Source organism: Benincasa hispida, chromosome 6, assembly GCF_009727055.1.
Source record: "Benincasa hispida cultivar B227 chromosome 6, ASM972705v1, whole genome shotgun sequence".
In the NCBI taxonomy this organism is placed as follows: domain Eukaryota; kingdom Viridiplantae; phylum Streptophyta; class Magnoliopsida; order Cucurbitales; family Cucurbitaceae; genus Benincasa; species Benincasa hispida.
The window spans coordinates 32308537-32333768 of NC_052354.1; the positions used below are offsets into that span (position 1 = coordinate 32308537).

General features: G+C 35.4%; 1 protein-coding gene across 3 annotated transcripts; it reads left to right on the top strand.

Annotated features, from left to right (window-relative positions):
* The first annotated feature begins 215 nt into the window (after positions 1 to 215).
* LOC120080397 (sister chromatid cohesion 1 protein 4) lies at positions 216 to 13589 on the top strand. 3 transcript variants are annotated; one of them, XM_039035049.1, is made up of 16 exons: positions 216 to 1127; positions 2249 to 2510; positions 2618 to 2715; positions 2807 to 2856; positions 4001 to 4050; positions 5032 to 5122; positions 5302 to 5623; positions 5743 to 6237; positions 6376 to 6828; positions 6933 to 7077; positions 7735 to 7871; positions 9165 to 10129; positions 10440 to 10473; positions 10941 to 11040; positions 11521 to 11650; positions 13290 to 13589. In XM_039035049.1, exons 1-16 carry the CDS (start codon positions 1004 to 1006, stop codon positions 13347 to 13349), a joined length of 3516 nt encoding a protein of 1171 aa, XP_038890977.1. In that variant the 5' UTR covers positions 216 to 1003; the 3' UTR covers positions 13350 to 13589. The 3 variants fall into 3 exon arrangements, with proteins under 3 accessions (XP_038890977.1, XP_038890976.1, XP_038890978.1); XM_039035048.1 differs by lacking the exon at positions 13290 to 13589 and adding an exon at positions 12777 to 13281 and having other exon boundaries at positions 217 to 1127; XM_039035050.1 differs by lacking the exon at positions 13290 to 13589 and adding an exon at positions 12777 to 13281 and having other exon boundaries at positions 217 to 1127; positions 5839 to 6237.
* Positions 13590 to 25232: the final 11643 nt, after the last annotated feature.

Genomic DNA, 25232 nt, shown 5'->3' on the forward strand with positions numbered 1-25232 from the left:
CACACAATAATAACTAGTAGAGCTCAAGAAGGATAGTAGGATAAATTTTAGGAAAATCCAAGCTTTCTCAAGACGGCTCTTTCCCAAAGCATTCAAATATTTAAAATTTTTCGTCAAAAACTCAAATCTCATACTCAAAAAACACTCTCCAATTGCTCTTTGACGCGTGTGATCGAGACAGCCTCCTTTTGTGTTATACCAACAGCGTTTATTTTTTTCCTCTCACTGTTCGAAAATCCTTGAAGTTCCGAGCCAGACCCCGCTTCTTCAACCTCTCTCTATCTCTCTCTCTCCCCATTACAGACAGTTTCCTTTGCTCTCTCACTTCAATTTGTGGGTCAACTCGGTCTGATCCGGTTCGCTCACTCTTCTGCTCTCAAGATTACTTGTTTCCTCACTTGGGTTCTTTCTCACTTCTTCACTTTTTTTGCTCCTTTTTCGAATTCCCTCGACGACTTCGCTTCCTGGGATTTCTAGCTGCTTCCGTATCTGGGTTCTCATTCTTTTGAGCGTTTGTTATTGGAGTTGTGGTGTTCGAGCTTTTGTGGCAAGTGTTTCAAGGAGCCCACTTCGATTTTGGGAATTGGGGTCTCTTCTCTTCTGGGTTCGAAGTTCTGGGGTTTTTAACAAGCTTGGTTTTTGTCGTTTTTTTTTACTGGGGGTTTGTAGTTGTCGGGGTTTATATCTGGAATTAGGGTGGAATTGCTTAATTTGTGTGTTAAGGGGTGGAAATTAGGATTTTTTTTGGTGGGTCGGAATTAGGGTTTCTGTTGTGAATTATACTAATTTGGTTGGTTTTTATTCGTACTGATTATTTATGGTGTTTTTGGTGCTGGAGAAGATGGTTTTGGGGGGCAACTGTGTATGAGACCTCTTGTTGGCTTAGAATTTGGGTTATTTTGTTGCTGGGTTCTTTGGAGATTTTAATGGGATTTTGCGACTTCAGGAAGGTTTGGGAAACAGTTTCTGTATCAAAGGTAAGGTTTCAGAGGTGAAGTGAAAGATGTTCTATTCTCAATTTATATTGGCCAAGAAAGGGCCGCTTGGGACAATATGGATAGCGGCACATTTGGAGAGGAAGCTGCGGAAAAATCAAGTGGCGGACACTGATATTGGGGTCTCAGTTGGTTAGTTGCTTACTTATTTTTTTCACTCTATGTTCTTGGTTTTTTTATTTTCCCCTTTCCTTCTTAGATAAAGCAAAGCTAGAACATTTAATAAAGATTTGAAAATCTACAAAATCGGCCTACCTTTCCCCTCCTTGAAATGATCCTGGTGTAGGGTAGATAAACTCGACCAATCCCAAATGGCATAGCTGTTGATTGAAAGTATGCTTCGCGAGTCACTCTCCTTCCCCCTTTTAGTAGTATTCAGTGGTGCAATTTCGCACTAGTGAAGACCAAGAATCGTTTTCTTTTTTTTCTTTTTTTTTTTTTNCTATAGTTTCCTGTACGTCTATACATCTCTTACAAGTTATGCATTGGAGAAATTTTTTGATATATTCTGTTAAGAGCTGATTGAAATTTTTGTCTCGGAATGTTTTTGGGTACATGCATCCGTGTGCTTTCTGTCTGAATGAAATTATTGTTGGTTATGGGAAAAAATATCTTAGTTGTGCTGGTGCGGTACTTCTTTTAATGAGAGATGATGTGTTGGTTTTAATCTGGCTAGTGTTTGTCATGGTAATTATTTGCATGTGACTGTGAACTGGTCGTGTTCGGGATCTCAGTACTGGTGTTGGATGGTTATTATCATCATCACATCATCATCATCATTTACGAGAAACAACTTTTGTTTGATAAATGAGAAGTAAGAAAAAATTTCAAGTATTAGTGTAGGATGATTAGAGTTGAATATTAATAAGAATACAAGTTTGATCCAGTAAAAGATTCGAGATTCAGCTCTATATGGTTATCTCCCTCGAATTTTTTTAAGCTTTACGAGGGTACTATAACACTATTTAGTGACAGGTTCTTTCATTTTTCCAATGACAGCTTAGTTTTCCGACCCAAAAAGAAATCCAATATTTAGTGGCAGAAATTTATGCTTTGTGATATTACGGTTGCCAAGATTACTTGTGCGATATTTTCTCTTTTCCAGTTTTTGTGGGCATCTTTCTACCATTGAAGATTAGACTAAGTTTACCTGGAAATGATAATTTAAAATGCCATATGATGCATTTTTGATTTATTGTTTGTGTTTCCCTGGGGCCTATTAATTCACTTATTTATTCAAATTTTTGGAACAGATTCAATTCTTTTCCCTGATGTGCCAATTGCACTCCGATTGTCCAGCCATCTTCTCCTTGGAGTGGTGAGGATATATTCTAGAAAGGTGAATTACCTATTTGACGATTGCAGCGAAGCTCTGCTTAAGATAAAGCAAGCATTCCGTTCTACTGCTGTTGATTTACCCCCTGAAGAATCTACTGCTCCATATCATTCTATCACTTTGCCCGAGACTTTTGATCTTGATGATTTTGAGCTTCCAGACAATGAAATTTATCAGGGGTTAGTTCAAGGATTTTCAGTTATATTTATAATAAACCAGCAGCAATAGCAACTAAGCCATATTGTAGCATTTCCCCCTCAGTGAATGACCTCTAATTTTGCTGCAGTAATTATGTTGATCATCACGTTAGTTCTCGAGAGCAAATTACCCTTCAAGATACTATGGAGGGTGTAGTCTACACCACTTCTCAATTTGGCTTGGATGGTTAGTCTTTTCTCCATGTTATGTGTGATGGTGTTTTAGTGTACTACATTAAGTGTTGACTTGACAAATTTTAATCTTCTTGGCTATGTAGAGCGATTTGGTGATGGCGATGCTTCACAAATTGGTTTAGATCTTGATGAGGTAACATAGTAATACAGTAAATTATTTGAGGAGGCTGCCACACCGTTGGATGTGTGAGAGAGAAAGTATAGAAGTATTTTCTTTTATATCCAATCATTCTTGGGGAGTGTATATATTTTTAGTTCTAGTCTAGTGGTTATTAGGAGGCAACTACGTTGTGAGTGATAATTTGTCACATGATACAATGCTATGTTTTGAATATCTTGTTGCATGATGAAGAATGTTGAGCTATCAATTTTCTTTTATTAAATGCAGTTTCCTAAAATTTGAGTTTGGATATTTTTTATGATTGAAGTCTTTGGTGTTGAAATAAAGTTATTAGATCACAATGGGATTGATTTTAAGAGAAACAAACACATTTCGGGTGTGTTTGGTTTAACTTTTCAAGTGTTTAATTTTGAAAATAAGTCATTTTGGAAAACATTAAAGTGTTTGGTAACTACTCTAAATAGCCTTAAAAACATTTTTAAATGTATTTTAAATAGTTTTTATCAAAAGAATTTAAATAAAAATGACTTTGGAAAAACATTTTTTCTTTAGTCAATCCAAACATGCCCTTCATTAAAACTTAAAAATGAAGAAATATGACAGAAAGGTTGATACATCCTAACAAATGCCTAGGAGCTTACTTAAAAGCACTCCCAATTGGTGCCAATATCCAAAATTAAGTAATCACATACTTTTCCCGAAAGAGATGATTATCAACAAAGTAATGTGAAACATATTTGTTTCACAAAGTTTACATTTTTACTGTGCTCATGTAGATTATTATTCATTATCAAATGTCCAATATTGTTGTGGACATCCAGTTCTGTCCCATCGTATTTTCTCTTTTTGGAAGTCCAGAACTAAAGTATTTTGTGATTATCCCTCAGTTTTGGTTTTTAAATTGGATCTTCTTTTTGTTGAATTTGTATTTTGTACTATCCTTGCTTTTGGTCTTCATGTATCTTTATAGAAGTTCATGTGATATGTATAGGAAAAAAGGTAGAGAAAGATGGAACAAATGCCTAGTATAGTGTTCTCGTCGGTTTTTAGTTTTTCCTTCATCTCTTTATCTTTTTCCTGGATTTCTTGTTTAATGTATTCCTGCCTCCTGTTTGTAACTTTGTCTTCCCCTTTCCCACCTACTGGTGACAAGCAGGAACTCTTTGTGGAGAAGATCACTGTTAAGGACCACGATGAGATTCCAGAGTAAGCATTTTTATATCTATATGGTATTTTATAGCTTGTCTGCTCTATGTAATCTTGGTATTCATGGAGTTGGAGTTGTGTATCAAATGATACCCTCCCTCTCCCAGAAAGAATAAGATCCTTAAATAGATGAGCACGATTTCTAATTGACTGAATTTCTCACTGTAAAAAGTAAGCTGGAAGTCTAGGCCACGGTTGATTTGATCTAATGATGTTAAAGATTCATTAGATGGATTTTGGTTTAAAAGGTATCAGCGCATCTCTCACATTAAGCCTTTGGATTGAAGGGATTGTTTTGTCTTCACTAGCCTCACAGCAAGATCTCTACTTGAACTGGATAGCCTTAATGTCCAGAATATCCTTTTCTTGGCTTGTGTTCTTGCCCGATTATGCATGTATGTGTATTGTTGTTAATTTTGTTGGCTGTATTAGGATTTTCTTAGGGTGATTTGGGGTTGGTTTCTTAGTTGTTTCTTGTTTTTGTTCCCCTTTGTATCTTAATATTGTACTTTGAGCAATCGTCTCATTCCATTATATCAAAGAAGAGATCTGTTTCCTTTTTTTAAAAAAAGGGTATTGTTGGAGTTCTTTTTAATAATAATATTATTATTGTTTTAATTAGAGTGTTTTATTCATTTAGTTTTTAAGAATGATAAGATAAAATCAAAATGCTTATGTGAGGTACGAAGAAATAGGTATTTACCTTGTAACCAATCAAGTATGTAAGTATTTATATGGATCTGGCTGTATATGTTAGGATAATTTCCCCGTAGCATCTGAGATCGTCATCTGGTGGAATTAGTTTTCAATCAGCACATGCTATAGCGATATATTACTTCTTAAAACTATCTCATCTATAGTTCTCTGATTACTTTTGGAGTCTTATGATTGGAGCCTCTATTTTTTCTTAAGGTGAATACAGTCTGCCCGTTGACCCATGAACTCATATGTTCTGTTCTCTCTGTGTGTGTGTGGTTGCAGTAATGATCCTCCGACACCTTCTCAATTGACAGTCTTGAAAGATAAGGATGAAAATATGGAGGAAGATTTAGAAGCCTTTGAAATGGTGCAGGTACATGTCAATGGGGTTCAGATTAATGTAGACTGATTATGATTTTAGCTTTCTATTTATTCTTTTATATTCTGTGTTAATTGTGTGTTTACTCTAGCTTACGTAAACGATAGATTCTATTTATACTAATTGTCATAAGAGTTGGCCATAAATTGTTAGTTTGTTTCTATGTTATGTAGGATCCAACATCTACTACAGGACAAGTGGATGAATGCAACTTGTCAAATGTACAGGATTGTGATGTTTCTTTGAAAATGGAAGATCATGGTACAGACCTGGAAGCTGTGGGAACTGAAAATAATGAATCCAGGAAATCAGATATTTATGGTGGAACTACTGACGTTTTAGATTGGTCTTCCCCTAATGATTTGGATTATGATACTACAAGAAGCATACTTCCTGAAGAGAATGGCCATCTTTCTAGTGACCCAGAAAACAAAGATGGAAAACTTGAACAGTTTTCTTTGCCAAGCGGCGAGACAATGGAAAAGATCAAAGGAGGTAATTACTTTTTAACTTTTTCTCTACTCATGTTGTTTTTTAGAATCCCGAGAATCATCCTTTGTTGTTTCTACAGAAAAGATAAATACTCTGCTGTAAAATGCTCATATGAATTACAGATGCATTGGGTGGTTCAAGCACAGGAGAAGAAATGAACAATGGAGTTGTAATAAACAATGAGCCTGAAATGACCTTTCTTGATCACGTTGATGCAGAATATGACCGCAGCAGATCTACATTGGATGCAACTGCGATGTCTCCTAGTCGGTCTGGTGTCACACCTGATTTGGAGGACTTGGGCCATAAAGTTCCTTCAGATGGCACGTATGCATTAGCATCAGAAGGTGTTTTGATTGGTGATCAACTAACCTTAAAACCCATGGACAACTTGGTTGAAGTGCTCTCACCTGGAAAAGTTGCTCCAGATACAACGTACCAAGAGGAATCTCCTGGAAGGCCTGAGGTTATTGATGCTGAATCTAAGGAATTTCAGGAGCCAAAGGACACTGAGACTCAGAATTCTTTCAATGGTGAGGAAATCACATCCATAGAGAAGTCTTTGCTGCAGCCATGCAATTCCCATGCGATTGAACCTGATAGGTCATCTCTTGAAGGTAATCGATCAGTGGTTTTGGTATACTGTTATGCTTATTCAAAATGCCCAGAATATCGGATGCACCTCATTCTTCTGGAGCTCCCATGATATACATTGTAAATTTGAAAATTAGTTAGTTAATCATTTGTGATTTTAGGTGAAAGCTACCAGGGAACTGATGCCGTGACGCAAAATTTGGATACAAGTGAGAAAACTGGTACAGAAGTTTCTGAAGACGGACAAGCTGGTTGCAGGGATTCTGACAAACCTTTGAATTGTGCATTGCCGAATGATATTTGCACAGAGATTTCTAATAGGTCTCCCACCTCAGACTTCCCTGCACCTGAGAAGTTTCTTTCTGTACCAGAGGGCCTTACTGAAACACATGTTGACGACTTACCATTGGATTCTTCATTGGAAAAAGGAAATTTGGCCGAGGATGATGGAGGTGTTTCTGGAACTAATCTTATGTCGGGGAAGAAGCGAAGCTTTACTGAAAGTACTTTAACAGCCCAGAGTTTGAACTCAGCTGAGTCAGTTGGGGTGCATCGATCTAAGAGGGTTACAGAATCCATTCCTGATGATGATGATTTGTTGTCATCTATTTTAGGTATTATTACATTCCTGTTGACATCTCTGAGAAAATGTGCTGATATTTCTGACTATTTAATTGGTAGACTGGGTGTAACTGAATTGATTTTTATGTTGATTTAGTTGGAAGAAGATCTTCGGTTTTGAAAATGAAACCGTCACCTCCTGTGCATGAATCAATATCCTTGAAACGCACACGATCTACACTCCGAGTTGGCACCTCAAAGAAGAAGGTGCTTATGGATGATACGATGGTTTTGCATGGAGAGTATGTATCATATGCATCCATTTTTTTATACATACTTGATATGATATATACGTTGTACTTTATTTCACAAGTTCTCTATATTTTTTAAATTTCTTATATCTAACTTTACCTTAAAATTTGTGTTAATTTATTATGAATTTGAAGCAAACATTAATTTGTAGTTCCTTGTTCATTAGTTTATCGTCTTCTAATTGATGTTTTTCTGAAAATAAAATAAAATAAAATAAAATAAAAAAGTTCAGAAGTATTAAATCACAAAGTATGAGATTTTGTCTGTAACATACCATTTTAAGTGCATATTTGAGATTGTCTGTAAAAAGTTCATTAGTGTTAAGTCACTTGTCATTTTTAAAATCACTCTAAAATATGTTTTTAATCATTCAAAACCAATTTTGATGTTATGAAAATTGCATTTAAAAGTGTAAAATTAAATATTAAATTAATTTTAAGTTATTATAGATTTGTTTTGGAATGATTTTAAACATAAAAAAAGTAATTCTAACAATTTCAATTCACTCCCTAACATGTTGTTTACATATTTCACTATTTATTTTAGTAAATTGATCACTCCTTAACAGTGCTCACCTTCACTGTAGTAAATTGATCTTTTCTGCTGAGTGTTGAAACACTAATATCGTGGGTACTATTATTGTTCAGCACAATACGTCAACAACTTACAAGCACTGATGACATACGTCGTGTTCGGAAAAAGGCACCTTGTACTCGTCCTGAAATTTCAATGATTCAGAGACAATTCTTAGAAGATGAAATTTTCATTGAACCCATATTTTCAGGTATTTTATTATGCTAAAAAATATTAATTTCCATAATTCCATCATCTTTTATTGCCATTTTGTCCATCCCCCCTTCCCTTTGATATCATTGTATTTTTTTAATCTATTGATGTTGGTTCATCCTATTCTTGGTTTGTTTGTACTTCAGATATTTCATTTATCAATGCAATGGTTTCTTATCCAAAAGGGAAAAAAAAGTAGTTCCATCACCTTTAGCAGTAGTAGAATTTTGTCTAATCAAGATTAAATGTGTCGATAATGTCGTCTGTACTTGTTGTGAATGAATGAAAGACAATTATGGTCTCTGCATGCTTAAGTCTCATTTGGGCACTAAATATAGGCATTTGATGAATGAGTTAATAGTAGATTCAAGGATTTGATTGAAGATGACCTGATAGACCTTCTGATTCTTTTGTTCTGAAGAATCAGGACACGTACCATCAAATTCTCCCTGCCAAATTTTTCCTTGAATTGCTTTTCTAATCTGGTGCATAAAAGGTTAACTAAGTTTGCTTTTGAGCCACTGCAAAGAATATTCAAAATTGTATTGCTAAAGTTGAATTGATAGTTGGAGAGTCTGGCTAAATTGAGCTCTTCCAGTTCCAACCTCAATACTAGTCACATATAACTCCAAGGTTTTGATGTGTTCTACAATGGACTACTATACGACAACTTTCCCCCCTTTTCTGTTTTGTGAACCACCTGATCTCGCGAGCCCTAAAATACCTGTTACTACCCTCTGCCATCCACTTGATCTAGTTGAAATTCTCCAACATCATTTTACTAAAGGAGCTCCATTTTTTTCTTTTAATTGTGAATCCGAAAACCCACATGCTCTGATGGAGGATTGGGAATCAATTCTATACATCTAGATGTTTCAATTTCCCTCCCTATGCCACTCCCAGAAAGAACCTTTTTTCTCAAACAGCTCATTCTTCTTTAAAAAAAAAAAAATTCATTTTTAAAAAAAAATTAAATAAATAATAAAAATAATTTTTATATTTCCTTTAAAATAAAATCAATCTTTCACTAAGAAGGAAATTATGTTGATGAAACATTCGTCACAGGTGAATGGTTTGGTTGTACGTTACCTTAGATGAACAGGATCTGTTGTGTAGATTGTGTTACTGGGTCCTTAAGTTCTAAGGATAATGAATTGGTGGTAGTATTATAGTGTTTGGAGCTGCTCCATAAGTTATTTCGTGGCTTGCATTCTTTAAATAATCTCTCCTTGCTAGCTAGTTAATTGAATAATTTTCTGAAGGCAAGGTTTTTTTTCCCCATATGCTTTAGGTATCTCCAAGGAACTGGCCTCATTGCATGCGGAAGCATTTGACCTTAGTGAAATCAGGGTTTATGAGAAGGGCACAGTCAGTGCTTCTACTGAGGCAGGAAACGATTTTGAATCTGCTGTTAGGCCAAATACCGCTGAAGAAAGTGCTACAAAAACAAACCTGGAAGCAGTGGTTGACAAAAATGATCTTGAATCTCGGCCTGCTCAGGCTGCTACTCAGAATGAGACTGAATTAGCCCAAGAGTTTACATTAGAGTGTCCTGATCTTGATATTCAAGAGCAGCTGCAAGTGACTTCAACTGAGAATGCTGGACAGGAACCCATTGGAGAGATGGAAAAAATAGATTCTGAAGCAGGAAATGTTGCTGATGCAGTCAATAGCTTTGAGATTCCGGAGTTAGAGTTGCCATCCTTAGTCATTGGGGATAAATATGATGATCCAAATGGTTCTTTGCAGATGGATATTTCTTGCTTTTCTCCAGAGAAAATTCTGGAATCGCAGCCTGGTGTTGAAGATACTCTTTTAGTGGAAACAGGGAATATAGGTCTTGAAACTGTTAATACTAATGATTGCACTGAGATCAGAGATAATCTTGACGATGAAAAATCCAATCACAATATTTCCCTTGTAACTTCACCTGGAGAAAATGGTGAATCCAATTATCTGACTCCTGATAATGGTGACAAGCCTGCTGAAAGCATCTTAGATGTTAAGTTAGTGGGAATTGATGCGGATGGAGTAAATACATCAGACTTTGTTTGCGATGAAAAGGATCCAGCTGCTCTTTGTTTAATTGATGGAGTTCAGATGGATTCGCATTTTCCATCGGGATTTGATATGGATTTTAAAAGTACCTCCTTCAATGAAGTTGTAAATCCAGACTATCCTGAAGAAACTGATTTGCTCAATCTTGTGGACACAGAAATGAATATCCTCGACCATCCTATGGTAGAAGACCGTGGTGTATGTTCAACTTTTTCCCCTCCTTTTCTTTCTCTCTCTTTTTTTTTTTTCTTTTTAAAAAAATGATAGGATCTTAAGAATTACAAGTTTCTTTGCAAAATAATAATAATAATAATAATAACAATAATAATAATACTAAAGTTAGATGAATTCATTCTTAACGTTTCTAAAATTGTTTCTTTTCATCTTTCAATGAAAAATGGGTTTCTTGTTATTTTATTATTATGTTTTTCATTCACAGTTTCCTAAAATTGTACCTTTTTTTTTAATTCGGTAATTCCCTTGTGTCTAAAATTTCTTCGTTGTGCAGGATTTTGAGGATGCGACAGTGGCAAATGATATAGGTTTGCTTTTTGTTTTTTTTGACATTCTTGATTCTGTACTGATAGTGTCCTTAGTATCACCTTAATTTCCCTCAGTCTTAATTATATGGCGTTCTCTGTAACCTTAATTTGACTAGAAGATATTGGGTTCCACATAGTATTCCTGTATTGATAAAAGGAAAGAACGCAAATTATAGGCAGCAGCTTGCCCTTTTCTCTATCCTCATGGAATTTTACCCTCATCATTTATCAATTTATTTTTAGAAATCATATGTACTTCTGTTACTGTTCTTCTTCTTCTTTTTATATATACTCGATATCAGTAATATTCATTTCAATACTCAAATTACTCAAGGAAATTCAGGGTCTTTTTTTAATATATATATATATATATTTAACAAACATCCATCTTTGAGGGGCCAAATTATTGTTATACATAAGGGCAACACTTGTTGTTATGTTTGCTGATGATATATGTTTTCCTCCAGAATTTTTGAACGTAGACGATGACGAAGAAGAAGATGAGGACAACACGCAATTTGCAGATCCTAGCTTTCTTGAAAACAGTGGATGGTCTTCCCGCACCAGGTATGTGTTTTATTACTCATATATACATATACTTTTTTTCTGTTATCCCTGATGTTTGGATTCGTGGTTTTGCTCTGAGTTGCAAGCTACTTGAATTATAACTGCACATGTACATAAAGGATAGTTCCCATTTTCTCCATTTGAGATTTTAGAATATGAAGGTTTTTGGCTCTCTCTTTCTCTTCTATTTATTTTTTTTGTTTTATATTTTGGTTTGGAGCACAAATTGTTTGCACTGAAGTTAATTCGAGAGATTAAGCTGCTATTTTGGAATGACATTAGAAAGTTCTTGTCTTCTGTTTTAAGGTAGAAAACATGGTTGGGTAGTAAACCTTTTTGAGTGGCTTTTTGGTTTCCTTCATTATTTTATCAAACATCTAATTCGTATTCCAGAAATTTGATTTGCATACCAATTCCCTCTCATTTATCACGTCTCTTTATTTCCAATTCATCCGAACTGATCATTGTTCCTTGTTACAGGGCTGTTGCCAGATATCTCCAAAATCTCTTTGATAGGGACTCTGTACAAGGGAGAAAGGTCCTTCACATGGATAACTTACTCGTTAACAAAACTCGGAAGGAAGCATCGAGAATGTTTTTTGAGACACTGGTACGTCATTTTGAACCTCATAGATTTATATCTTGTTAGCACCCAGGAATGATTACAAACTATGGTCTGGGTTTTCTTTGAGTATATGATTGTCGATCAATATATAGCTATCCAGGTTCACGTTTTTCAGCCAAAATTTCTTGTTACCCCTAGTTATTCATGGCTTTTGAATACCACTGTAGCTAGAGAAGGCTTGAAAAGAAATTAGTGTTCAAATGAATGACATCTGCATCTTATGTGTTATTCTCTTGAACATGAACAAATATAACCCTCCTCTTAGGCTCACATGTAAAATTAAAATGCATTCAAGCTATTCAAGCTGTGATCCCTCGCCATAGGGACATTAATTTGATAATTGGAGAGTTCCTCTTCCATTTGTCTTTCAAAGAGAAAGGTCGTTTTCTGTGGTTTGCAGTGGGTGTGTTTTGTTGTGGTATCTTTTGGGGGAGAGGAACAATAGAGTGTTTCGAGGAGTGGATAAGGACACTGGTGAGGTTTGGTCCGTGGTGAGATTCCATGCTTCTCTTTGGACTTTGGTTTCAAAGACTTTTTGTAATTATTCTCTAGGGAATATCTTACTTAGTTGGAAACTCTTTCTCTAGTGGAGTTTTTCCTTTGGGCTTAGTTTTTTTTATGCACTTGTATTCTTTCAATTTTTCTCAATGAGAGTAATTGTTTCAATAATAATAATAATAGATGCATTCAAGCTTTACACTTGAGAGAGGTAGTAAACTGGTCTAGAAAATATGCACCATCTAGTAATAAGCAGGAACTTGTTTGGGGATTAAACTATGGAGTGAGAGATGGAGGAGAGGGGAGTTTTTTCCTTTTTTTTTTTTTTTTTAAATAAAAATTACTTTTTTAATTATTATTTTTTGTAATTTGTAAATTTCCACATCAGTATTAAAAATAATTAATAAATTTCTGAATCACTATAGCAAACAAAAAGGTAAACAAATCTATTTTTGAAAACTTGACTAAAAGTGCACATTAATTTATCTATTTATTATTATTATAAACCGAGCTTTCATTGAGACGAACAGACTTATTTACTTCTTTTGTGCTAATTGGAACAATTTGTTTTGGTGGTTCATATACGTATAAAATTAAATCATTCTTTCTGCAGGTTCTCAAGACAAAGGATTACCTCCATGTAGAACAGGAAAAACCCTTTGATAACATTAGTATAAAGCCAAGAATAAATCTCATGAAGTCAAGTTTCTGATTTACTTTAGGAAAAGGCAGAGATACACAGCTTGGGAGAAAACCAAAAAAACAAAAAAACAAAAAACAAAAAGGCTCCGGTAGATGTTAGTTCAGCCGATGCTCCACTCGGGACGCCCATGGCTCTTTTCATCATCAGGAATTCCCCTTCCCAACAAAATAATCTTTTGTATTTCTTTCTTCTTTTTGTTATTATTATTTATACATTGCTTTGTTTAAGCTAGACGTTTATGTAAGTGGTCAGTGAGTCTAACAGTGAGGTCGGGTCGGGTCGGGTCGGGTCGAGTCGAGTCAAGTGGGCGCATCGTATATTAATGTGTTATTGTACCCAACTTTTGTATTATGACAGATACTCGTGTATATATTATCTGTAAAAATAGTCTCTTGCTATTGAAGATGCTGATTTATTTTTTAGGATCACCTATGGAGTCTTGCTCAAATTTGGAAGCTTTCCTACAGAAGTTTTGGAGTGTAGATATCAGAAATGCAGCAGTGAACTTGAGCAATCTACTTTTTGAAGTTTGTTTTATATTTGGATTAGTTGTAGGGATAATATGGATTTTACGTTTTTAGTATATATCGACATTCTACATTCATATTGATAGGTGGGTCTCATTTGAAAATCCGTAATCAAGAATGTAAATCTGAATGACGATTGTGAGATGATTAATTAAATTGTGTTAAAAAGTTACGTCATATCATTATCATTATCGTATTTGTTATGATTATGATTATAGTTATCATTATTGTTATTATTTTAGAAAAACAACTATGAATTTTGATATATTTACTGTTACTATTATCGTTATGGTAGGAGTAAATTTGACAATTCTTAATTTGAGATAAAAACGATCAAAAGCGATCTAATTACATTTGTGATTGAGGTTTATTATGATTGATTTGTCAATGGAATTCGATGGAATTCGAGGGTTAAACATGGGTGTAGAGAACCATGCCAACAAATAAGGTTTCATCTTGGTTGGGTCTTGGGTTTATTTATATATCTTTAAGAATAATAATCTGTTCTTATTATTGAGGAAGCCTAAATCTAAAAAAGAGAATAAAGATCTCTATGGACCAAGATAATAAGCAACCTCAGAAGAAAATTTGCAAATGCGCATTGCTTTGTGAGACAAGTCTACAATTCAAAATAAATCATGTCTTCAACTGGATTAAACTTTCAATATTTGGCCTTCAATCTTTTCGTGGATGAATATGACTATAAGGAGCTGTTTAGGGCGTTGAGATGTGATAAGATGTATGGAGTTCAAGTTCATATGTCTTGAATTTATATGTTTGGGGTATCGAGAGCAGTTTTTTGAACTCTAAATAATTTGTTTTTATGATTATGATTTTTGTTTTGAAAATTTTTTATTCAATAATTCTACTTACCTTTGTCTGAATAAAATATAAATTACAATTTTTTCTTTTAATTTTTAAAGCTTTTACTTTCTTTCTTTCTTTTTTAAGTAATGAACAACAATTAACCCATTATATTTCTTGAAGAAATATGATTAAATAAAATGAAAAATCAAAGAGAAATCATTTTTTTTTATTTCTAATTTTTCTCCATGAATTTCATTACATCTTCTTCTTTTTCTTATTCTTTCTATTGTTGCTCTGTATTTTTACTCTGTCATCAATTTTTTTTTTAATTAAATCTCCTCCATCATCTTAGCAGTCAATGGAATGTCACCACATTTTTTCAATAATTTCACTTTTAATTCCTCCAAATTTGGAGGATCATCAGAGAACAAATCTTCATTTTTCACTTTCTAAAAAATCTTCATTTTATGGTTTTTTTTTGTTATATGTTACATACTTTTCAATCATATAAATACTTTTCGTCTAAATATTCTTAACACTCTTTTGATATGGGAATTCAATTAAATAAAAATATATTTTACAATTTTTTATGTATAAATATTACACTTAATGCAGAAAAAAATACTGTTATTTATATAATCAACGACCCTACAACATAGTTTACAGTCTTATAATAGTTAGAAGTGGTTGTCAAAGTTGATTATCGAAGATGATTTTCGCTAAAGTTTGTAGTTGGGGGTGGTTGTCGGAGGTTGAAGGTCGCATGAATGTGGTATTGGAGTTGGTCATCGAAGTTTGTTGTTGGAGGTGGTTTTAAGAGCCTGGAATTGGTCGCACGAAAGTGGTCGTTGAAGTTGACCATAGAAGATGATTTTCACCAGAGTTTGTAGTCGAAAAATGGTTGTTGGAGCCTAAAATTGTTCGCATGAAGGTGGTATTAGAGTTAATTACCTAAGTTTGTCGTCGGAGGTGGTTATTCAAGAGTTGGTTGCCTGGGTTTTTCGTCAGAGGTGGTTATTGAAGAGTTGGTCGTCGGAGTTGCTCACTCAAAGTTTGTAGTCGAAGGTGGTTATCGGAGCTTATGAAGGTGATTGTCGGAGTTAGTCATCGGAATTTGTTGTCGGAGGTGGATGTCGGAGCCTGAAACTAGTCGTCGGAGTTGGTCGCGCAAAAGTGGTTGTCGAAGTTGGTTCATTGGAGTTGTCATCGGAGGTGGTTGCCGGAGTTGGTCGTGCAAAGGTTGTGCGGAGACCTGAGTTGGTCATCGAAGTTGTCATCGGAGGTGGTTGTCGAAACTCGAAGTTGATTGTTGGAGTTGTCACCGGAGATGGTTATCAGAGGCCAGAGTTGTCATCGGAGGTGGATGTCGAAGGGGAAAATTGTTCGCCAGAGTTTTCATCAGAAGTGGTTGTTAGAGTCCAAAGTTGTTCATTGGAGTTGTCATTGGAGGTGGTTATCGGAGCTTGGAGTTAGCTTTCGAGATGTGATAGCGATAGTCGCCGACAATAGTCGATGGATGGAGCTATTGAGAACATTGTAAGAAGGGAGAGTTGGGTGAATTGGGGTGAGTTGGTAAAATATACCAACTTAACTCCACCAACATTTAAAATTGGTGCGCCAAACATTGAGTTGATATATTATACCAACTCAAAAATTCTCATGTTGATGAGCCAAACACCCCCTAAGGGAATACTTCATAAAGCAACTCGAACAGAAAAAACAATCACCTTAGAAAAAGCTGAGGTAAACCACCCAGGTACAAATGAATTCATTGCTCCATCTTCTTTAGATAGAGGAGAAGAGAAATTTACGCCTTGAATTTTCTTAGTGATGAATTGAATCTTTGTAACTGTTACCAATTTTCGCATTTTTATTAATCAAGATGTTTTTAATCGTTTAAACACAAATTTTAATAGGCCAAAAATATAATTAAGGGTGTAAACTTAAATATTGAATTGACTTTGAGGGATTAAAGATTTTGATTTTGAATCTGATAAAAGTGATTTGAAAAAATTCAAAAAATCACTTTCAAATTGATACTCTCAAATATTGGCTGTCATCAATGGCTAGAGCTAGTCCAAGGAACAAGTTGTTAGGGTTTTTTTTTTTGTACGGATGGTCTTATTTGGGAGACCCAAATGAAAAATGGCCACATGTAGAGAAAGTAATGGAAAGTGGCTTTCTGCTTACGTCACAAACATGTGATTTTATCGATTCGCCCCTGAGATGCACCCCACACACCTGCCAATACGAATTTACTTGATCCTCGATGGCTCGTCACTCAATAACCGATAGCTTGTCACACGTTCCTCGATGCACGGTCACTCGATACCCACTAGCTTCATGGTCGCTCGATACGGCTGCAATCAACACATGTATACTCAATCACCACGTCATACTCGATGCTCGATTACTTTATACTCGACTCTTTTGAATTCTTCGTGTCGTCAAAACCTGCTTTGTAGTTAATGCTTATGTACGAACATATAAAAATTGGGGATGGTTTTTTTTTTTACAATATACATGATTCTTTCAAATCAATTTCTTGAAATGTGAAGTAATTTTTTTTTTATTATTAACTAAGAACAAACAGAACTGAAACACAAAAGAGAAATTGGGATCATTTTTCCTTAAAAAAAAAAAACCACTTCACAAAACCTGTTTTTCTTGATGGAGATCAAATTATAAAGGCGTTGAAATCATTTCACTATATTGTCTCATACCTCAAGTAAGTAAGTGTGCTTTTTCCTGCTCAATTTTTTTACTTTTTCGATGATGTGTGAGATATACGAACGTAGCATAGAGAATGAGTGAGTGTGCACTGATACATGCAAGTAGCTTCCAGTGGAGCGAGGATAAGGGGAAAGAGTTATGAAACAGTAAGCCTCGAGTTGAGAATTCCGAGTATCGAATGACAAGCAACGAGCATCAAGTAGCGAGTATAACGAGTATTTAACAGTTACCTATTTTCCTAACTACTCACTTTCTGTATTGTTTTTCTTGAAGGATGGATAAGTATATATTCTTATGTTATAGTGGTATATGGGAGGACATAGAAGAATGCTATACTGGAGGCCGTTTGAAGGGTTTGTTAGTTCTAAGCAAATTGACGTATAATGAGTTGGTAAATCTTGTATATGATATCATGTAAGTTAGTTTGACAGAGTTCAAGATTATAATAGGTGACATATAAGATGGATATTGATTCTCCTTCAATATGCTTAATGGACGACGCTGATGTTAAATTTCTCCTCTCAGAGTACGACCGTACTAGATCGCAGGTATTTGTAAGTCTTGAGGAAATTGAAGAAATTTATTGTGGGGCAATATTTTATTACCCAGAGAGATCAGAAAAACCCATGTGTAGAGGTGATGTAAATGAGAATGATATATGTCCATCAAATGTCTTACTAGAAAACGTCAACATCGATGTTAATATAGCGAACGTATTGCATCCGAATGTGACAATAGAAGATGTTGGGACATGTGTAAATGAGAATGTGATGATAGAAGAAGAAGGGGTTAGGAATGAAGAATAGACAACCCCAGTTGTTTTATGTCCTTCTGTTGTGAATGAAGAACAGTCAACCCAGGTTTTTTTAGGGAGTGGTCCTTCTGTTGTGAATGAAGAATAACCAACTCCAATTCTATCAAATGATTTTGGCAATTTTTGTTGGGAGTGTGCCTCGCCAAAATCTGAACAATGTACCATTTAGTAGTAACGCCAGAATGGGGGACTTGATTATACAATCACAGTCGTCTATAAGGTTTGTGGATACAGGTGAAGAAGGTCAAATTTTCTTTAGCAAGAGTGATGTGAAGATGAGGTTAGCAATGTTGGCCATTAAGAATAACTTTGAGCTGTGGGTTAAAAAATCGAATAAAAAGTTGTATAGTGTTTGATGTTTACACCAGACTTGTAAGTGGGTCGTTCGAGCAATTAAAATGGATGAATATGGTATCTTCAAGATCGCAAATTGCATGCCCAATCATACATGCTTGATTGAGGTATTGAATCATGACCACAGGTAAGCCAGCACATTCGTTATTGTCACCTAATTAAGGAAAAATTCGACGTTAGTCGGGGGGACAAACAACACCATATTGAGGATATGCACATCAATATGGTGTCAATATTAGTTATGATAAGGTATTACATGCGAGAGAAACTGCTTTTGCTCTTGCAAGGGAGACGCTAGAGGAATCATATGCTGTCTTGCATGCATATGGTAAGACTTTGAAGATAGAAATCCTGGAATTGTATTAGAGGTCGAGCTTGAAGAATCAAAATATTTCAAATACGTGTTCATGGCACTAGGTGCGAGTCTAAGAGGTTTTAAGAGTTGTCGACCCGTGATCATTGTAGATGACATTCATCTAAAGGGTAAGTATAAGGGAACAATGATAGTTGGTGTTGCAATGAATGATAATAACCAACTGTACCCACTAACATATGCAATTGTTGATAGTGAGAATGATCGAGCCCTGAAGTGGTTCATGACGAACCTTAAAATAGCAATTATAGAATCCCTAACCTTGTATTCGTTTCAGACCGTGGACAGAGTATAGCTAATGTCGTTGATATCGTATTCCCCAATTTTTACCACGGAATTTGTACCTTTCATTTGAAAAGGAACGTGGAGAAATACTTCAAATATGAGGTCGTTAGAAAATTGTTTCACGATGCTTGTAGAGTGTATCGAGAATCAAAGTTCAAGCATCATTGGTCCAAATAGTGAACTACAAGAAAGGTTCCCTTGCTAGATATTTAGAGGATGTTGGTATTTAGCGGTGGGCATCGTGTTATCAGTTCGAGAACCGATATGATAACATGACTAGTAATAGTGTTGAATGCTTTAATGCTATTACTAAAGAAGCAAGAGTGTTACCAATAACTTTGTTGCTAGAATACATAAGAGATCTACTTCAAGGTTGGTTTCATGAGCGGCGAACAATGTGGTCTAATAATATATCGACAAACTCAATGTATGTAGAGGAAATAATGGGTTTAGAGTGTGACAAACTAGGCGATGTCGAGTAAATTCGATCGATTGTTATAGATTTCATGTAAAGGACGGTAGATTAGATGGTATAATCAGCCTTAACACTCGAGAGTGTAGTTGCAAGCAATTTTAGTGTTTGGAGATTCCGTGTTTTGCATGCTATTGCTGCAGCTAAAGAGCACAATATCAATTCGTTTACACTATGCAACAAATTGTTTAGTGTTGATTCCCTAGTCCTAGCATATGCAAAATTAATAAACTCGCTTGGTCATGTATCCGAATGGAAAAAAGTCACTAGAGTATATTAAGGTAAAAATATTCCCACCAAAAAGAGTGGTACAGGTTGGTAGACGAAAGGTAAACAGATACCGTTTGCTAGAAAACATGTCACATTAAAGAAATGTGGACGGTGTGGCCAACCAGGACATAACAGAAAAAAGTGCAACGAACCACTTGATACGTCCAAACTCAACAAACGGGCAATGACGACATAGGAGACCCAACAAACGTCCAAACTCAAATACTTGATAATTTATTACTTTGTATTATATTTGCCCATAACTCGACACCATATTGCAACCTTAAATCATGCATCTTATCCTATCGTAAGGTATCCATACTTGACCTGGTCACCAAGTATTGGAAGTACTTAATACTGAATATCCCACAGTTCAGTGTATTCCCCTGTAATGTACCTGTATTGATACGACTCAGCTTCCAAGGACTGGGTGCAAGGTCAGGTTTTGCATCATATAGGCCGTAGAATTGTGCCAGTGAAGGGAGAGTAAAGCATAGGGGCGCCAGGAATTTTAGCAGATCCTTCGGTGTGATGTACTTGAGGAGTGAATCATACAAAAAGATGCGTTTGATGTTCATGTCCACCATCAACATAAACCAATGCTATTTGTAGTTGACTGGGCTATAGATGTAATCAACATTTGCCCAACCAGGCTGATGTTCAGGTACTAGTCCCAGCACGTAATCGATATACGTATGCTCTTTCTTCTATACTTTAGCAGTTTTTTCCATCGTTTTTCCACGTATGGCTTGGAACAAGCTATCTGGACCTTGGAGGTTCAATTGACTTTGCAAAATAGATAACAATAGGTTCAAGTGTATATCAATAATGAAAAATTGTACATTAAAATTTAAACCTTCTATAATACATACCAATATGCTATGTGGCAATGTAATTTGCAAGTTAAGTCAAAGAATGGGAATAGTAATTAACAAGCATATAAATGTAATAAGGGATGTTAACTTACGTCGTTCTCAACCCAATTACTATGACGTGGTAACTCCTGGAATAACTCCTTTATTGTGCAATTTCTCTTGAATAGGACTTCATTTCTCAACCAGTGAGGACCCATATCCACGCTGGTCAACCAGACCATGAAGTCATTCATCAAATCCTCTAGAATAGCGTGCATCGGGTTATAGGGGACGATGTCAATCAGACGTTCATCGAGTTGAATGTATTTATGCTTTTTTCCTATTGCTCTTACTGTGTTAATTGGAGGGGTGTACAGTTGTGTCAGCTTTCTCTTTCGACTTGTTCGCCTTTTTTCCCACTCACAGTTTGCAGGCTCGGTAGAGGGTGGATGGATGGGGTCATGGGACTCGGTGGAAGGTGGAGGAATGGGGTCATATGACTCAATGGAAGGTAGAGGAATGAGGTCACTAGTTCGGTGGTAGGTGGAGCACTGAGGTCCTGGAACTCGGTGGAAGGTGGAGGAATGAGGTCACGGGACTCAGTGGCTGATGGAGGGGTTGGGTCACGGGACTCGGTGGAATATGGAGGAATGGGGTCAATAGTCTCGGTGGACTCCACGCGTAAACCCTATATCATTTATGAAGTATGTTAGGTCAAACACAAAATGATATAGATTTACATTATAATAAGTTTAAGATGATATTACGTACCTAACACAATAATTGCGGTAGGTTGGTGATTGTTTGTACGTCAGCCTGAAGGAAACTCAAGTCAAACTTCACATCTTTCAAGTCTGACTGTACATTGTCTAATTTACGCTCCATCATAGAAACTCTTTGGTTTATGTCACGGAGTGATGTGCGAATGCCCACACCTCTTATGGGCTCAAAATGGGTTGTATTCGGCCGAGGCGATCCTCGTTCCTCAGTTGGGAGCACATGCTCGTCAGTAGGGAACTCTTGAGACTCGTTATGAGGAGGGTGAATCTCACGCTCGTTGGTAGGAAACTTGTGAGACTGATGCTCATTAAGTTCTGACTCATGAGACTAATGCTTGTGACTCTCGTAGTCACTGGAGTGACTACGAGCATCCTCATCATGGTGTGATCTATGTGTCTCTGAGGAGATCGTCTTGGCATCAATGCGCTCGTACAATCATTCATCGATCCTAGTGTCCTTATACCACCTCTTATTATCAGACATGATCAATAATGTGGGTGTGATTCTTGTCTGTACAAAACAACAATTGTTAGTTATATGTGACATTCACCTTAAATCCAAGTAAATTGTGATGTAATACACAAACCTCGATGGACTTAAACACGTATCGCACTATTGTTTTGGTTGGCAGTGAGTATGTACACTTCCACCTTAGGAATCGAGGTATGACATGTCTATTCAGTCGGGTTGCAAATTTTTGAACAATCGTTGAAATGATCTCTTATGCCCACACCTACCATAATTAATAAATGATTATAAGAAAAGCATAAGTAGTAAGTAATATTGACATTACAATTAATAGATCTCATATGGCCAATAAATGGATATTACCTGAAAAGCATGAGGAAATCCTGGTAGGTTGTACTTGACAATGTAGTTCTTATAGTTCTTGGACCTTTTTTGTAGTTCTTACCTTGCCACTCAATCCTTTTTGTAGTCCAAGTAAGTTCTCTCCCATAACACATTTTTCCAATCCATGGAATTGAAGTAATCTAAACCCTCTACATCAATTAATAAGACCTTGTCGATATTGGCCCTCGTCTTCTCCCTTCCCATCATACCTAATTTAGTGTAATAGACCAATGTCATCTTCACAGCTTCTATACCGTTCTCAAACTCCATCTCCTTGTATGTTGTCTCTAAGGTACCAATATGAATGTCCCCCGCAAAATCATTCCTCAAGTATCTATTACGTAGTGATCCAATTACTTCAGCCCTCCTTACAACTATTGGATTAAGTGATCGCCACAATCCTGTCACTGATAGGAAGTCCTCTTTGGTGAATGTTACAATCATACCATTCAAATCGAATGTCATTGTATCCTTCCTATCGTCTTCAACCTCTCTCAATAGAATGTAATGGATTAATGGACCGTTGAAGATAATGTCCATGTCCACGAATCGCCCAAATATCGTCTTCCTAAAGAGGGCAAGCTAAGTGGGAATAAGCTTCTCTTTTACTATCTTGTTAATCGTCCCAATGTGAGAGAATAGGCTGGTCGCTTGGCCTGGGAAAAAATCTTGGGGAGGAATATTAAATTGTCTAGCCATACTGCATAGAACAACAAAAAACAGGGATAAATAAGAATTTTGTTCAATACTCGATACATGATGCACGATACGAGATACTCGATTTCTCGATATTCTATACATGCTACATGGTGTCCTTTACTCCCTACATTACAAGTGATTAGAGGTCGATTATCGAGTATTCAGTTTGATTTTCCACCTTTATGCATTATCCAACTCAAATCCTAAACTCTAGACGGTCCAAAGTAACAAAAATATAAAAACCAAAACGAAACAAACTCGAAGTCTAGCCAAACATGCAAGATATGAAAATAGAAATGAAAACCATGTCGGTCGAGTATTGAGTAACATGGAAGCGCATATCGAGGAACATGATGCATAGATAGTCTAGTTTTGAGCGATGATGCCAAAATACAAACAAGGAGAAAAACGTTACCTGATGTAGAGATAGTCGAGTTTCAAGTGAATGATGCCAAACTACAAACAACAAGGAGAAGAATGTTACCTGATGCAGAGATAGTCGAGTTTCGAGTGTAGATGTGTTGTCGTTGAAGGATATACAATCGAACGAATAGAGAGAATAGTCTGAACTCGTCGAAAGTGGTGAAATAATAGACTTCAAACACCTTCAAATAGGTTAAGAACTCAAAAGAATCGAGTATAAAGTAATTGAGCATCAAGTATGACGTGGATATGATCGAGTATATACGTGTCGATTGCAGCCGTATCGAGTGACCATGAAGTTGTGTATCGAGTGATCGTGCACCGAGGAATGTGTGACGAGCCATCGGGTATTGAGTGATGAGCCATTGAGGATCGAATAAATTTGTATTGGCAGGCACACAGGGTGCATCTCAGGGGCGAATCGATAAAATCACATGTTTGTGATGTAAGCAGAATATCACTTTCCATTATTTTCTCTACAAGTGACCATTTTTCATTTGGGCCTCCCAAATGAGGCCATCTGTACAAAAAAAACCTAAAATTGTTAACCAATAAACCATTTTAAGGAAGAAAGCAACCCATAAGTTAACAAAATTTTTATACTAAATTGTCACCTATTTTAAAGTATAGGATCAATTCATTATTTTAAAAGTTAAAGGATCAAACTGTCACTTTTATGAAAATTTTTAAATCAAAAGTGATTTTTAACTAAATTTATAGTTATTTTTGTTTTTTTAAATTAATGAGTTCATAAAAATTTTAAACTCTTTTCAATGGAGGAATTAGCAAAAATTTAATTTAAGTCTAAACTCATACAATAGAACAAATTTAAGGGTTGTATATGATTGAATTTGTTTGCTTGATAATTGATTAATAATTGACTTCTTTATTATTATTATTACTATTATTTGATTTTCTCCCTTATGGTGTTTATTCCTTGGGTTGGAGCAAATGACCGGATCATCTTTGTAAACCATATAAATATTTACTTTTATTATTTTCTTATTATGGTTGAGGTAAATTTTTTCCTGTTATCTTTCCTCTCTTCCAAAAAAAACTTCAACAAAAAAATATAGACTGACATTAATGTAGGATCTATTAATATTTACGAAAACAAATCTATTGGGTGAACAAAGAAAGTATGATATTCTGGTACTGTAATTTTTTACATTTCTTCCTCTAACTATTTTACTTTGACAATCTTTTAAATTCATTTAAATACTATCAAAGTGAGCATGACTCAAGCTTACGAGTGTTAATAACCAAAGGTCTACGACTCCAATTCCCTACCTCTAATTGTACTAAAAAAGATTCATTTAAATAGAATTTTATTATATTAATTAATTACAATTATGAAACATTCGTATCTTTTAATATTTATTTGAGAAGGTTACATGAGAGATACTAGGGGTATTAAAAAAACCCGATGACCCGAAAAAACTGATCAACCCAACCCAACCGTGCGGTTTGTATTGGGTTATCAACTCATTTGGGTTGGGTTGAGTTCAAATAAATGAAAATTTTATGGGTTAGGTTGGTTCATGGGTTCATCGAATATAACCCAAACCAACTCGAATCAATCCGAATTTATTATTAACTTTAAAATATATTCTTTATTACTTATAATACAATTATTTATACATATATTGATTTTAATTTTATTGAATTCCAATATTTTTTTAATAATTTATTATTCAACAACTCTTAAAATAGTTTCTCTACACTTTAGAAAGAAAATTTTCACTATATAAATTGAAATGGAGTCGCTAATCTTAATTCAATATATGAAAACAATTAAATTAGATTTTTACATATTTGCATTTTACTTCTTTTTATAACAAAATTTTAAATAAATGACCCGATTATCCCAAACCAACCCAACTCAAATATTTCATGGTTGGGTTCATTTTTTAATAAGGATTATTTGGGTTGAAAATACTTATAACTCGAATAATTGGATTGAGTCTAAAAAGTCTTTCAACTCAACCCAATCCAATCCAACCCATAAACATCAAGAGACACATTTGTGACTAGTGATGTTCATTATCTTTGGGAGACAAGAGTTATGCGGAGACCCTTTTGGGGAATATATTTCCTATTAGGCTACGAGTGGGGTTAATCGG